General features: G+C 40.2%; 1 protein-coding gene across 1 annotated transcript; it reads left to right on the top strand.

Annotated features, from left to right (window-relative positions):
• Window positions 1–221: 221 nt before the first annotated feature.
• Window positions 222–11,794, top strand: LOC106821473 (transmembrane protein 131-like). Its single transcript, XM_014826297.1, has 9 exons — window positions 222–251; window positions 717–797; window positions 3,301–3,451; window positions 5,187–5,305; window positions 6,650–6,758; window positions 8,904–9,009; window positions 9,377–9,410; window positions 10,906–11,076; window positions 11,768–11,794. The coding sequence occupies exons 1-9, from the start codon at window positions 222–224 to the stop codon at window positions 11,792–11,794; spliced, it is 828 nt and encodes a 275-aa protein (XP_014681783.1).
• Window positions 11,795–12,020: the final 226 nt, after the last annotated feature.

Below are 12,020 nucleotides of genomic sequence, written 5' to 3'. Positions count from 1 at the left end.
AGAGAGAGAGAGAGAGAGAGAGAGAGAGAGAGAGAGAGAGAGAGAGAGAGAGAGAGAGAGAGAATACGGGTTAGCCTTCTCCTCTGAATGAAGTCAATAAGGTCACATAAGCTGAAAACAACGGACTAGGAAATAATCTACAAACAGAGTTTGTTGCCACTCGTGTTTCCGGTTATATTATTATAGAAGAGAATTGAATTTATTTTTATCGTGTGTTTATTATGGAAGTTGAATACAGAACTTGCATTCTGGTAGCTCTCGATCAGATTCTTGGTGTGTGTGGTGCATGCATAAAGTGCTAGCGTCAGAAATTCAACCCGGCATGCTGATATTTTGTCATTATGTGTCGGGTTAAGCTAAGTGCTTCCCTTCTACATTTATTATTTGATGGGTTTTACCTAGAGGAAATGAGAATGACGGTCAAATTACAGTGATGCTGCCACGACAGCACAGAGATTGCAAAACACCGCGGGGAATACCACACTCATGTTTATAGTAATGGAAAAGCATTTCAGAAAGATCTTTTACCCACGCGAGTGCAATAAATTCTTACCAGCGCGCATTTATGAATGTTTGACAGTTAAAAAGCGTGCATGATGCTTTGGTGTATTGGCGTTCTTACCGCTGGTTTGTGCGGGAAGCCGTGCAACACACACTCAATGTTCGTTTTCGTCGTGAAATATTCGGTTTTAAATTGAATGTATATATTTTTGTAGGTGGTGGAGATGTATTCGAGTGGTGGCGATCTTCACTTAGAGTTACCGACGGGAGAGAAGGAGGGTCCTACAAATCTATGGGTGAGTATATGTGACAGCTGGGGACATCGGTGCATGTACTGCTACTGTTACTGCTACACGGTATACTCTACGACACCTATGGTTATTACAATGTACAAATACCATGGTACAACTTCATCATGAGTTTTGTAGGGTATATATACTCTACCATGCGAAATTTTCACTTGACAGCTTGTATAATACAAGATATATATACATATGTGTATACAAGTGATAGATATTATGGATATAATATAACCATAACCAGGTACCAGTGCATGTTCTTAACAGATTCACATCAACGCTCTCGTGAATTTAATGTCCTATCTTATTTCTTTTTATTCTTATTCTTATTCTTATTTATTTATTTATATTTCTTATTTGCCTTGCCATTAACCTGTCATATTCCGTTAGCTTGACTTTAATGTGAGGCGGTGCATGACGTCACATAAATAGAGCTTGACGTATTATTGCCGTAACCGAGTGAATAAGCCTTTGCAGAAAAAAATCCGTTGAATCCGCTGTATTGCAAATGCCGTTATACTACCGGAGGGTTATTATTGCCTGGCCACTTCGCACAATAATACACTGTTATTCGATTTTGAACAGCGTTGGTTTTAATTGCATGTATCCAATGATATTCCACCACAGCTTCGCAGCTAGCATCTAGTATTCGATCTAATATTCGATGTGGTATTTGATATGGTATTCGATCTAGTATTCGATCTAATATTCGATGTGGTATTTGATATGGTATTCGATCTAGTATTCGATCTAGTTTCGATTTGGTATTCGATCTGGTATTCGATCTAGTATTCGATCTAATATTCGATGTGGTATTCGATCTAGTATTCGATCTGGTATTCCATCTAGTATTCGATCTGGTATTCGATCTAGTATTCCATCTAATATTCGATGTGGTATTTGATATGGTATTCGATCTAGTATTCGATCTAGTTTCGATTTGGTATTCGATCTAGTATCTGGCATGCCTCGTCACATGCAAGCACCTATAACTACTTCCCTATGTAGAACCCTTGTCAGTATCTGCTGTAAGCTGCTCTCGATCCTTGTCTTTTCACTATTTAGGGCACACACAAGTTGGTCGTCAGTAAGTGTGCTGGCTTTAACAAGATCTCGGTTTTTGCAAGAACGGTCGCACTATGGCATCTTCGCGCGCGCCGATTTTAGCTGTTCTCGCGATTTTTTGCTATATTTCCTTTATTTTTGCTTTCTGTTCTCGCTATATTTCCTTTATTTTTGCTTTCTGTTCTCGCTATATTTCCTTTATTTTTGCTTTCTGTTCTCGCTATATTTCCTTTATTTTTGCTTTCTGTTATCGCTATATTTCGGCTCTGCGTTGTAGACGCGCCGTGTTTAGTGTAAATAAATTATGATTAATAGTGCAGGACACGCACATACGTTCGCTTCGTCGCCATATTGATTCCTTGTTCGCTACGTGCTCTTACGTGAAAGGATATGTAATGGCTTTTTGCTACGTGATAATGTTGAGAATGGAATGCATTGACAAGCTTTACCTTCGGGTTACCTTTGCGGTATTTCACGTGCTGCGTTAAATAAAGCGGATAGACGTTTAAATGCGTTTGATTAAAATATGCAGACGCGCTACGGTCGTGGCTTTGGACAGTGTTTCCGTGAATTTGAGACCAACAGCTAGCTATAGATACACGTGTGTGAGCGTGTGCGTGTGCGCGTGTGCGTACGCGCACACTCACCACATCCCCATGAAAGCGCGCGCGTACGCACGCACGCACGCACGCACGCACGCGCATGAAGAAACGCAGAACGCATCCACACGCATGCACGCAACTGCGCAGGCAGGCAGGCAGGCCTATTCTCATGTGTATACCATGCATACCATACGCATGTACCAACCATAAATGTGTGTGTGTGTGCAAACAGTCAGACACGCATTCGTGAGCAAATAATTACACACGCACACCTGCACGTCGCTGTGTGCCCACACCGCAATATACGCACATACAAATTACTCACGCACGCACGCACGCACGCTCGCTCGATACGATTGAGGCATAAACATTGAGCTTCAGTACAATAAGTAATCTCGTATAATTTGCTTTTTTACCATCATTTTGACATCAAAATCAATTAACACAGGCACGCCAGAAGCCTGGTATTATAGCAGGAATGAATAACGATAAATTTGTCATTATTCAACCCTGATTATAGTAATAGCTCAATAAGTATGGATTATATTATACACATGTCGTTTTTTCCCGAACAAGGTAATCTGCTTTGTTTTTCCCCACCACTGCAAACAGTCTGGTATTATACAATGTACTGATCATTTTATTCACTTGGTAATATTCGTTCACCGTCTCATTTAAAATATTAATGCCATATAGCTACGAGTCGTAGTACGATGTGGTGTGTGGCCCTGCTAGCTGCATACCTCTATAGTCTGGTATGCAGATTCTAGAAATGAAAGTAATACTTGCATGTGACTTTAAAATAATACTAATACTAATACTTGCTTCTCCAGGAAATCGGACCACATGAAACAAAATCTGTGATGCGGTTGAATTTTATGGGTCGAGAAGAGAACAACCATACTGCGTTCATTCGAATACGGACGAATAAATCGCAGGAGAATGAATATCTTATTCTGCCGATGGAGGTAGAGGTCACCAAAGGTCAGTGAGCTGAGTTTATGCTATATAAGCTCGCATTAGCAGATAGTTATAGTTGAATATACGTAAAGTTGGAGTTATAGTTATAATTATAGTTATCGTTACTTCACAGACATGGCGATAATCCTAGTTATAGTAATAGTTAGTTTAGTTATAATTATAATACTTATATTGTAAAACTAAATGGATTAGTTTTAGCTTGGGTGTTTCAACTTTTATTTGTTAGTTAACAGTGTGTGCACGCTATTAGTTGGTGTGATCTACTGCAGGCAGCCATAGTGTCAGAAACTGCTTGTATCATATCTACTACTTTCACGTGATCTTCGTAAATTGCGTTCACGTCAGGGTTCTCCAAGAGCTTATATCCTGGCGGCCTGCCAGGCTATCGTCGAGCCTCGCCATCATAAAATGCACTCGCCACTCTAAATATCATAGCCCCCTGACCCCCCTAGAACGCAAACCACCTTCGGCGATTTGCAACTAGGACCGTAAAGGCAGCACCCCCATGCTATAATGAAAAAGCTTGGAGAACCCTGCACGTTCGCAACATTTTGATGTTCCCATAAAAAATATGTACAGAATGCCCGAGGGGCAGTCAAGTTGCACGTATAGCAGTATCCGTATAAGTGGTCAGATTGTAGGCTGGCTGTTAAAGCGTGTGTTCTAGTTATTGATAATATCTCTTACAGGGGGGGGGGGGGTAAACAAGCGCTGGCCATATACGATAAACCGAAATAGTAACGGGAATGGCAGAAGAAATAAACATATAACCCAGAATGTTTTCGGCGCGCGAAGTGGAGGCGTGGACACCGTGCCAACGCCGACCGACCACGCGGCTGCTATGCCGATTGTGCAACGTGGGTCAAGGAGAACCGAAAGCTCATATATGCACATGATGTATAGATCAAACAGCCTATATATCGCATGTCCACTGTGGTGTAAGCCTGGGGCAGCGTTATAGCGGGAGCGTTGTAGCTGCCCTATTTTTTGTCGCCCGGGTTTGAAATTTGGCACAGATTCACGCGAATACATATTTGTTAGTATTGCCCCCACCACCTGTGGCTACTAGACTTCAGCTGTTAATGTACTTGCAGTTAGGGTACACTTGCATAGACTCGTGTGGGGCTAATAAACTAGAATTACTCGTTAAATTTAACTCGTTAACTCGAAAAAACCAGAGGTTAACTCGTTCTCATTAACTCGTTAATGTTGTAGTTACAATTATTATAATAATGAAATGTTTAGAGTTCATACGTGTGCTTCTTTGACCTTCTGGGAAAGGCAACAACCTGTGGACAGGAGGGTTAAGCATTTCATGCATCCTCCTTGTGGACATCTCTGTAAATGCCACAACACTCTCTGCACACAGATGCCCCCGTTTTGCTATGAAGCAGAAAGCTGTCGAACCTTACGTATATATAGGGTTTCCTCTGTGGGTCCTTATGGGTGGATTTTACGTTAAGTTTACGGGTTTCGGTGGCTGTACTAGTAAACGCTCCTTCTTCCTCGGGTCACTACACTACACTCGACCTAGCCACTGCAGCACACAGGACCTGGCACGGTGGTTGGAAACCTCAAGATATCCAGGTCTACAGGGGTCTAGGAGATGTTCTGTTGTCTAGTCCTCCCCACAGTCACATTCGCTTGGGCCATCATCAATGTATCCCCAGTAAACGGTGCTGAACGTTGAACATTGGCAAGTTTCATATATAACGGTTGCATTTCGGTGCTGTTGCAGTTCCTGGCATCTACGCTCACGCTGGCCTGCTAGACTTTGGCACGCTGAGGACCCATGATCCGCCGGAGACCCTTCGACTCAACCTCATCAATTCTGGCCTCAAGTCTGTGCACGTCACTGTAAGTGTGCATGTGTGTGGTGAAGATACTGTTGTATATATTATATATTTATATATATTTATATCGATGTATTGCTGTTGGAAGCAGGGTGCTCCTCTCTGCTGTGTGCCATCACTGTGTGTTATGTGTATGTATCAGGAGTCTATAGTAATATTGATAGACTCCTGTATGTATGTAGTCTGTCTAGTATGTCTGTAGTATGTCTAGTCTAGTCTAGTATGTAGTATAGTATCTAATCTAGTATGTAGTAGTCTAATCTAGTATGTAGTATACATGTCAAGGTGTATGTATGTAGGGGGTCACTCGAGGCACCTAGAGTCACCTGTAAGTATGCATTTGTCCCATTAAACATGGTTAGCTTGAGGCTTTTAAGACCAAGAGAATGTTAGAAAGTTAGAAGAACCTGATAGGACTACTGTATGACGAAAGTATTCGTTCATGGGTAAAATATTTATTGCTGGGATGGCGTCAGTTATTTTCGCCTATATTCTATAAACTACCCCAGTGAAACTACGCTCTCTAGTGATCCATGCAGGCTCCTGTTCAATTTCATTCCGAGTTGAAATTGCTGTTACATGTGTAATAGGTTGTTGTGGGAATAGCTGTAAGTTAACACGTGTGCTATTTCTGAATCATTTATATCTAGTTACCGGTATCATATCAGTCTATCATCACATATCAGTACGAACATCATACCCTGTAGATGAGAACCTTTTCATCAGAATAGGGGGGGGGGTGGCTGGTGATAACTCGTTCATACTGTCTGTTTTAGTGTATAGAAATGTTGGTTAATTTCCCCGATTGTCTTTGTAGCTAAGGTTAGATGGATCATCTTATAAAATATTGATATTAATGGAAACGGTCTTCATATTAGATTAATTAGTCGTAAAATTTGCTTTAACTCGTAAATGCGTTCTGCTCTTGGTTTACTGTTTCAGCTATATAATTTTAAATGGTTTCACACAAAGCACTGTCTTAAAGATTCCGTCTGTTTGATTTATCAGGCCATATATGTATTGGAATTTCATCACTATGCCACCACAATGTGATTAATGGTGTGTTGGCCTAATGCATGGTGTGATGTCAACACCATGATAGCTTGCAGATTGTGGACCGGCTTTCCGGATGTAGCAGCTTCACCATCTCCATGTGTTATCATGTCTTTCTCTCATATATTTCAGTTCCTAAATGCTGTACATGTTTTATTCAGAAAAATGTTGGCTTGTTCATCAACAGCCGCCCGAAAGTGTCATGTTAGAGATTGAAGGCTCACCGGCCTTTTTTTCACTCTGCGGGATTAGCTTGCGGAGTTTCTCGTTCAAACTTTTGCTTTCTGTCTTGCAGAATATAGAGAGCAGCCCACCGAATCCCGCCATACAGATAGAGTTTCGACCGATAAAGCTTAGCTCTGACATAACACGCTTCACTACAGTTGCCTTCATCACATTCACCGGTAAGCAGCACGTTTTACGAATTCTGCGTGAAGGAAGTGCTTTGTATAGATGTGGTAAGTTGTGTAATTATTTTAGAGGTGGATGGATGCACTCTCTCTATACCTCATCCTTCTCTCGCTTATATACACGCATGCGCGCACACGCACGCACCCACATACATGCGCACGCGCACACGCACGCACGCACGCACGACGACACACCACCACACACCACCACACACACCACCACACACACCCCACCCACCACCACCACACACCCCACCCACCACACTACCGCACCCCTCCACACACACACATGCACCCCACCCACACCCACCACACACCCCACCACACATGCACCCCCCTTCCACACACACACACGCACACCCTGTCTCCATCGCTCTTCCTCTCTCACTCGCTTGGATTCATCGAATTGTTGGTAGCGGGAATAAACGAATGCACGTTGTGACTACACACACACACGCAGCTGCTCGGTGTTTGCGGGAGAACTGGGTCAGTAGCATGATATTGAGCATGCTTCCTGCCAGCCTTCAGGATGGAGTCCAGCTGCTAGTATTGGAGAAACAAAAAACGCCGTGCCATGCCGCTTAGTTTTCTGAATGAAGTGCGCAGTAGAAAGTACGGTTTTCTTATCGAGCCTCGGCTTTTTAATCTCGACTGTAATCAAGAGCTAATTAATATTTTAATGATAACCATCTTTGCACCGGTTTCTGTTCGGCACGTTTGTGAGTTTAATAGAGAAAGGGTGCTTCACCGGGGAAGTGATGAGCGAAGCCTTCTTGCTAGCTTCCTGACATTCACACAGCTCTCAAAGCGACGATAATACCTGTCGACCTTTTCCAGGGAATGCTTTAGCGAGAGAAATTATGACGTTTATGACGACGTGGGGTTTAGGAGGGGATTTATTTTCAGCATTTCTTTGTTCAGTCTTTACAGATTGTTAACAGTATATCAGTGAGTTTAAATGCCACGCTGGACAAGCTCAACATGTGTAAATACTAATTGAATGGAAGAATGGAGGGAAGATGAATAAAAAGGAATTAATTAGTAACTGACATTATCTGAGTTTTATCATTATATTCTGATACTCTTTTTGTAATATTTAGACTAATAATCTACATTAGGTTTAATTAGCAGCAGGCATAATTAAGCTTTACTAGATATCCAAGTCATTTTTATGTTAATTTCTAGTTTAATGTTCTTTCACATTGCGTGACTGACAACATGCTCACGTTAAAACGGATAGACCTCGCAACAAAAGGCCTATATAGACCTACTGTGAGCATACGTGCAGTGTGCAAACATCACGAAATGTTCTAATTGGGCCAGAAATGTGCTCCGAAATTGACTATTTTGACAACACTGTCAGATGCAAGTTATTTGTACGAAATGCCAGATAACGCAAAATAGTATCCATACGCCATAGCGCAAATAGTTCATGGAACGAAAACACTATATTTGTTTCGTGATTGCATATGTAATGTAGATAACGATATATTTAAACAAATTTCACAATTGTGTACTGAATAAACATATATAATAATGAATTATAACTTGTTTTATCATAGAAAAGAACTGTTAATGATCGCTCCGCTGTGTCCCGGATGTATAAACAATAATCATCTCTGTAGTGCTACTTTCGTAAGAGAAGTAATTTCGTTTAGATTTTGAGAAGAAATGTTATGAAAGAAGCAATAAAAATGAGTTCTAGTGAATTTTTGCAACATAGACGAGCTCACAGTAGGTCTATGTATGCATTTAGCTGTGAGGTTAAGCAACTTTAAAACTTCATATTGGGAAAGGGATATTCTGTAGCTTTCATGTTCAGCAATTGTAAGCAGACGATGAATTACAGAGTGGTAACGATCAGTTACCATGGTCTTCTTGTCTGTTCAATAGAAAAGCCAAAAGTGTTATTTATAGGCAGTTGTCCTTTTTGTTGAGGTAACCCCTAACACCGGTTTGACCTTTACAAATGCCGAGACCGATTTGCATAGCAAAAACAAGCAAAAGACTGTTTTAGTTGGTTTGTTTTGGTGTTTTCATTTTTTTATTTGTTTTATCGACGGAGAACCATATGAGACATTTAAAACCCCTGTGGGACACGCACACCAGATTTACGCCATGTGTTTGTTTCGTGCGCAGCTTCAAAGGCCGTCAGTCCGAAACAGTGGTCGGGGAAGATACAAGTGCGGACGAAGAATAGTAACTACAAGCTGACCGTGCCATATTCGGCTAACGTCCTGCATGGGTGAGTAAACGAACACAGTGCACGAAACTATCTGTTGACACTCCGATTGAAGTCTCTATCGGATTTAACGCTCGATGAATCGACAGGCTTCGTGTGGGTCGTGGGAAACCTGAAAAGACTGGAATTCTATGTTTCAGGTGTGGAAGGTCTCCCAATGGAGGCTATGGTGGTGGGAAATTTGCTATTGTTGTGATTGGTGTTAGAAAATCGTTTAAATTAAGCTCAGTCAATCTTGTGTGTTCTCGCGTGTTTTTCTGCGCGTGTCACCGCAAGCAATATCTACGTCCAAGATTAACTAAAGAAGTAAATTATAATAGTATGGATAATAATAGTATAGTATAGATAATGCCTACTTCTTTAGACACAGGTCGTTGATACACGAACACAACATAATTATAATAGTATGGATAATAATAGTATAGTATAGATAATGCCTACTTCTTTAGACACAGGTCGTTGATACATGAACACAACATAATAATAACAGTATAGTATGGATAATGGATAACTAAAGTAGTATCAGGAGTCTATCAATATTATTCTATCTTTTATCTTTTTATATATCTTTTATCTATTTTTATCTATCTATCTTTTATCTATCTATCTATCTATCTATCTATCTATCTATTTATCTATCTTTATATATCTTTTATCTTTTTATATTTTTTATCTTTCTATTCTTGATATCTATCAATCTATTGCCTATTTCTTTGCACACAGGTCGTTGGTACACGAACACAACAGCACAGAGTTTTTCGTCGGCAAGGCTTCGCCCGTGCAGTCGGTGCGCGACATTCTCCTCACAAACACGTTCAACTTCACATTGCAAGTCTTCAACGTCACCATCCCACCGGAGGTCACGCGACATTTCAGCGTGAGTAACGCACGCACCCGACGATCGCTCAGCATCTGTAACCGTAGCCACGATCGTGATCGATAATTTATCGTCTGTAGCGATCGATTAAAATCGATTACAGAAAACGTTAAAAATATTTGCCGATGGAAAAAGAACGGATGAAACCTGATTAGGATTCACAGTCGTCATTAGTAGGCGAGATAATTTACATTTAACGTGACATTGACTGATTGTGATTGGTCACCGATCGGTTTAGCGCAACGAATGGTCAATTCTGAAACTCCGATCAATTGCCGTCAACATGATGCGTGATAAACCACCGTCTATCAATCGTTATTCTTGATACGTCTGGAACTATACCTAGCTATTTTGCACTAAATTAAAATACAGTTTAATTATTATACTTCATGCTTAGCACTCAGCAAAAAGAGATAGAGTGTGGAAAATTGCATGAACATATGAAGTAGTGCCCTGTGTCTCCTACTACATGCGCAACCAAAACCCCTATGAAAGATTAGGGGCGTCCTGAAGGACGACTAATTAATATTATTATTAATTATTATGGTTACAGTTAGTACTATAATTACAGTGTACGATTAAAGTTTCGTACTCATTTGCCTCGGAAAAATTATAACCTAGTCTCACTAGTACCACAAACAATTGCTGTCATCTACTGTTAGAATTTCAGCATGTTAGAATCATTGCTGTTAGAATTCGATCGTTAGTGCTGCGGGTCTTCCAATTACTGTCATCTACTCTGTTTATCGTTAGAAATAGATATTTCATTAGAATTGCATCGTTATCGCTGCGGGTTTGGATAATTTTTTTAATATATTTTTTTAATGATTTCGTTATTTCCAGGTATGTTACAAACATGTTACAGCCATTACTATACATACTTGTACATATATATATTTAACTTATATATGCAATTTGATATGTAGGTATACTTTGGTACACAATAACTTTATACTTAACTTACATTTGTATGTAAGTTATTTTATATGTACGTAAGTACATTGCGGGTTTGGATGTTGCAGGTGCTCAGCTTTGCGCCAGATTCGAGCATTGCACCGCAGCAGACGCGCTCACTGTTCAGCCTCGACTTTCATCCGAACAGCACAGAGTTCAGCTTCAGTACGAACATACGCCTGTACACAAATGCGTCGGATTTTCTCATCCCACTCATCTGCTATAATGGCAAGCTTAAGGTGAATATTACGTTGTGTTAAAATAAAAATAAATGTTTAAAATATGCGTCTGACTTTCGCATCCCACTCATCTGCTATAATGGCAAGCTTAAGGTGAATATTACGTTGTGTTAAAATTAAAATAAATGTTTAAAATATGCGTCTGACTTTCTCATCCCACTCGTCTGCTATAATGGCAAGCTTAAGGTGAATATTACGTTGTGTTAAAATTAAAATAAATGTTTAAAATATGCGTCTGACTTTCGCATCCCACTCGTCTGCTATAATGGCGAGCTTAAGGTGAATATTACCCAGCCCACGTCATGTTAAAATAATATCAAATCTGTAGAATATGCATCTGACTTTTTTATCCCACTCACCTGCTATTTATAAGGGCAAGCTTACGGTGATCATTGGCTAGACAATGTCATGTTAAAATAATAACAAATCTGTAGAATATGCATTTGACTTTCTCATCCCACTTATTTGCTATAATGGCAAGCTTGAGGTGAATGTTGCCTAGACAATGTCATGTTAAAATAATATCAAATCTGTAGAATATGCATCTGACTTTTTTATCCCACTCACCTGCTATTTACATGCTTTTCATTAGTGCCATTATCGGAAATATTCAGTGTTGTCCACCTCTGATAACACCTAAAAATAAACAATGTCTAATAGGCACATAATAATTGCTTGATTCTCCATGAAGTTAATTGCAGAAATTCCCGAGGTTTGACCCTATCTTCTGATGAGACAGGTCTTCATGGTTTTTTTCAGTTTATTCCCCATGGCGCAGAGAAGCATAGGATGAATTTCGGTACACTAGGGAAAGGGGAAGAGCGAAGCATGCTATTCACAGTTCGCAATGACAACCCTGTAGATGTGAGTATACATTCTCTTATAGACCCAATGACAACTCTGTATATGTGAGTATACATTCTCTTATAGACCCAATGACAACT

Source organism: Priapulus caudatus, unplaced genomic scaffold, assembly GCF_000485595.1.
Source record: "Priapulus caudatus unplaced genomic scaffold, Priapulus_caudatus-5.0.1 Scaffold75, whole genome shotgun sequence".
Lineage (NCBI taxonomy): Eukaryota > Metazoa > Priapulida > Priapulimorpha > Priapulimorphida > Priapulidae > Priapulus > Priapulus caudatus.
Note: the sequence above shows the minus strand (reverse complement) of the source record. Positions and strands in the feature narration are given on the sequence as shown.

Coding starts and splice junctions, on each gene's coding strand:
- LOC106821473 (XM_014826297.1), top strand. CDS start 222: ATGGAAGTTGAATACAGAACTTGCATTCTG. Junction 9,010..9,376: donor TCGGCTAACGTCCTGCATGG/GTGAGTAAACGA, acceptor CTTTAGACACAG/GTCGTTGATACACGAACACA. Junction 11,077..11,767: donor GCTATAATGGCAAGCTTAAG/GTGAATATTACG, acceptor TTCTCCATGAAG/TTAATTGCAGAAATTCCCGA.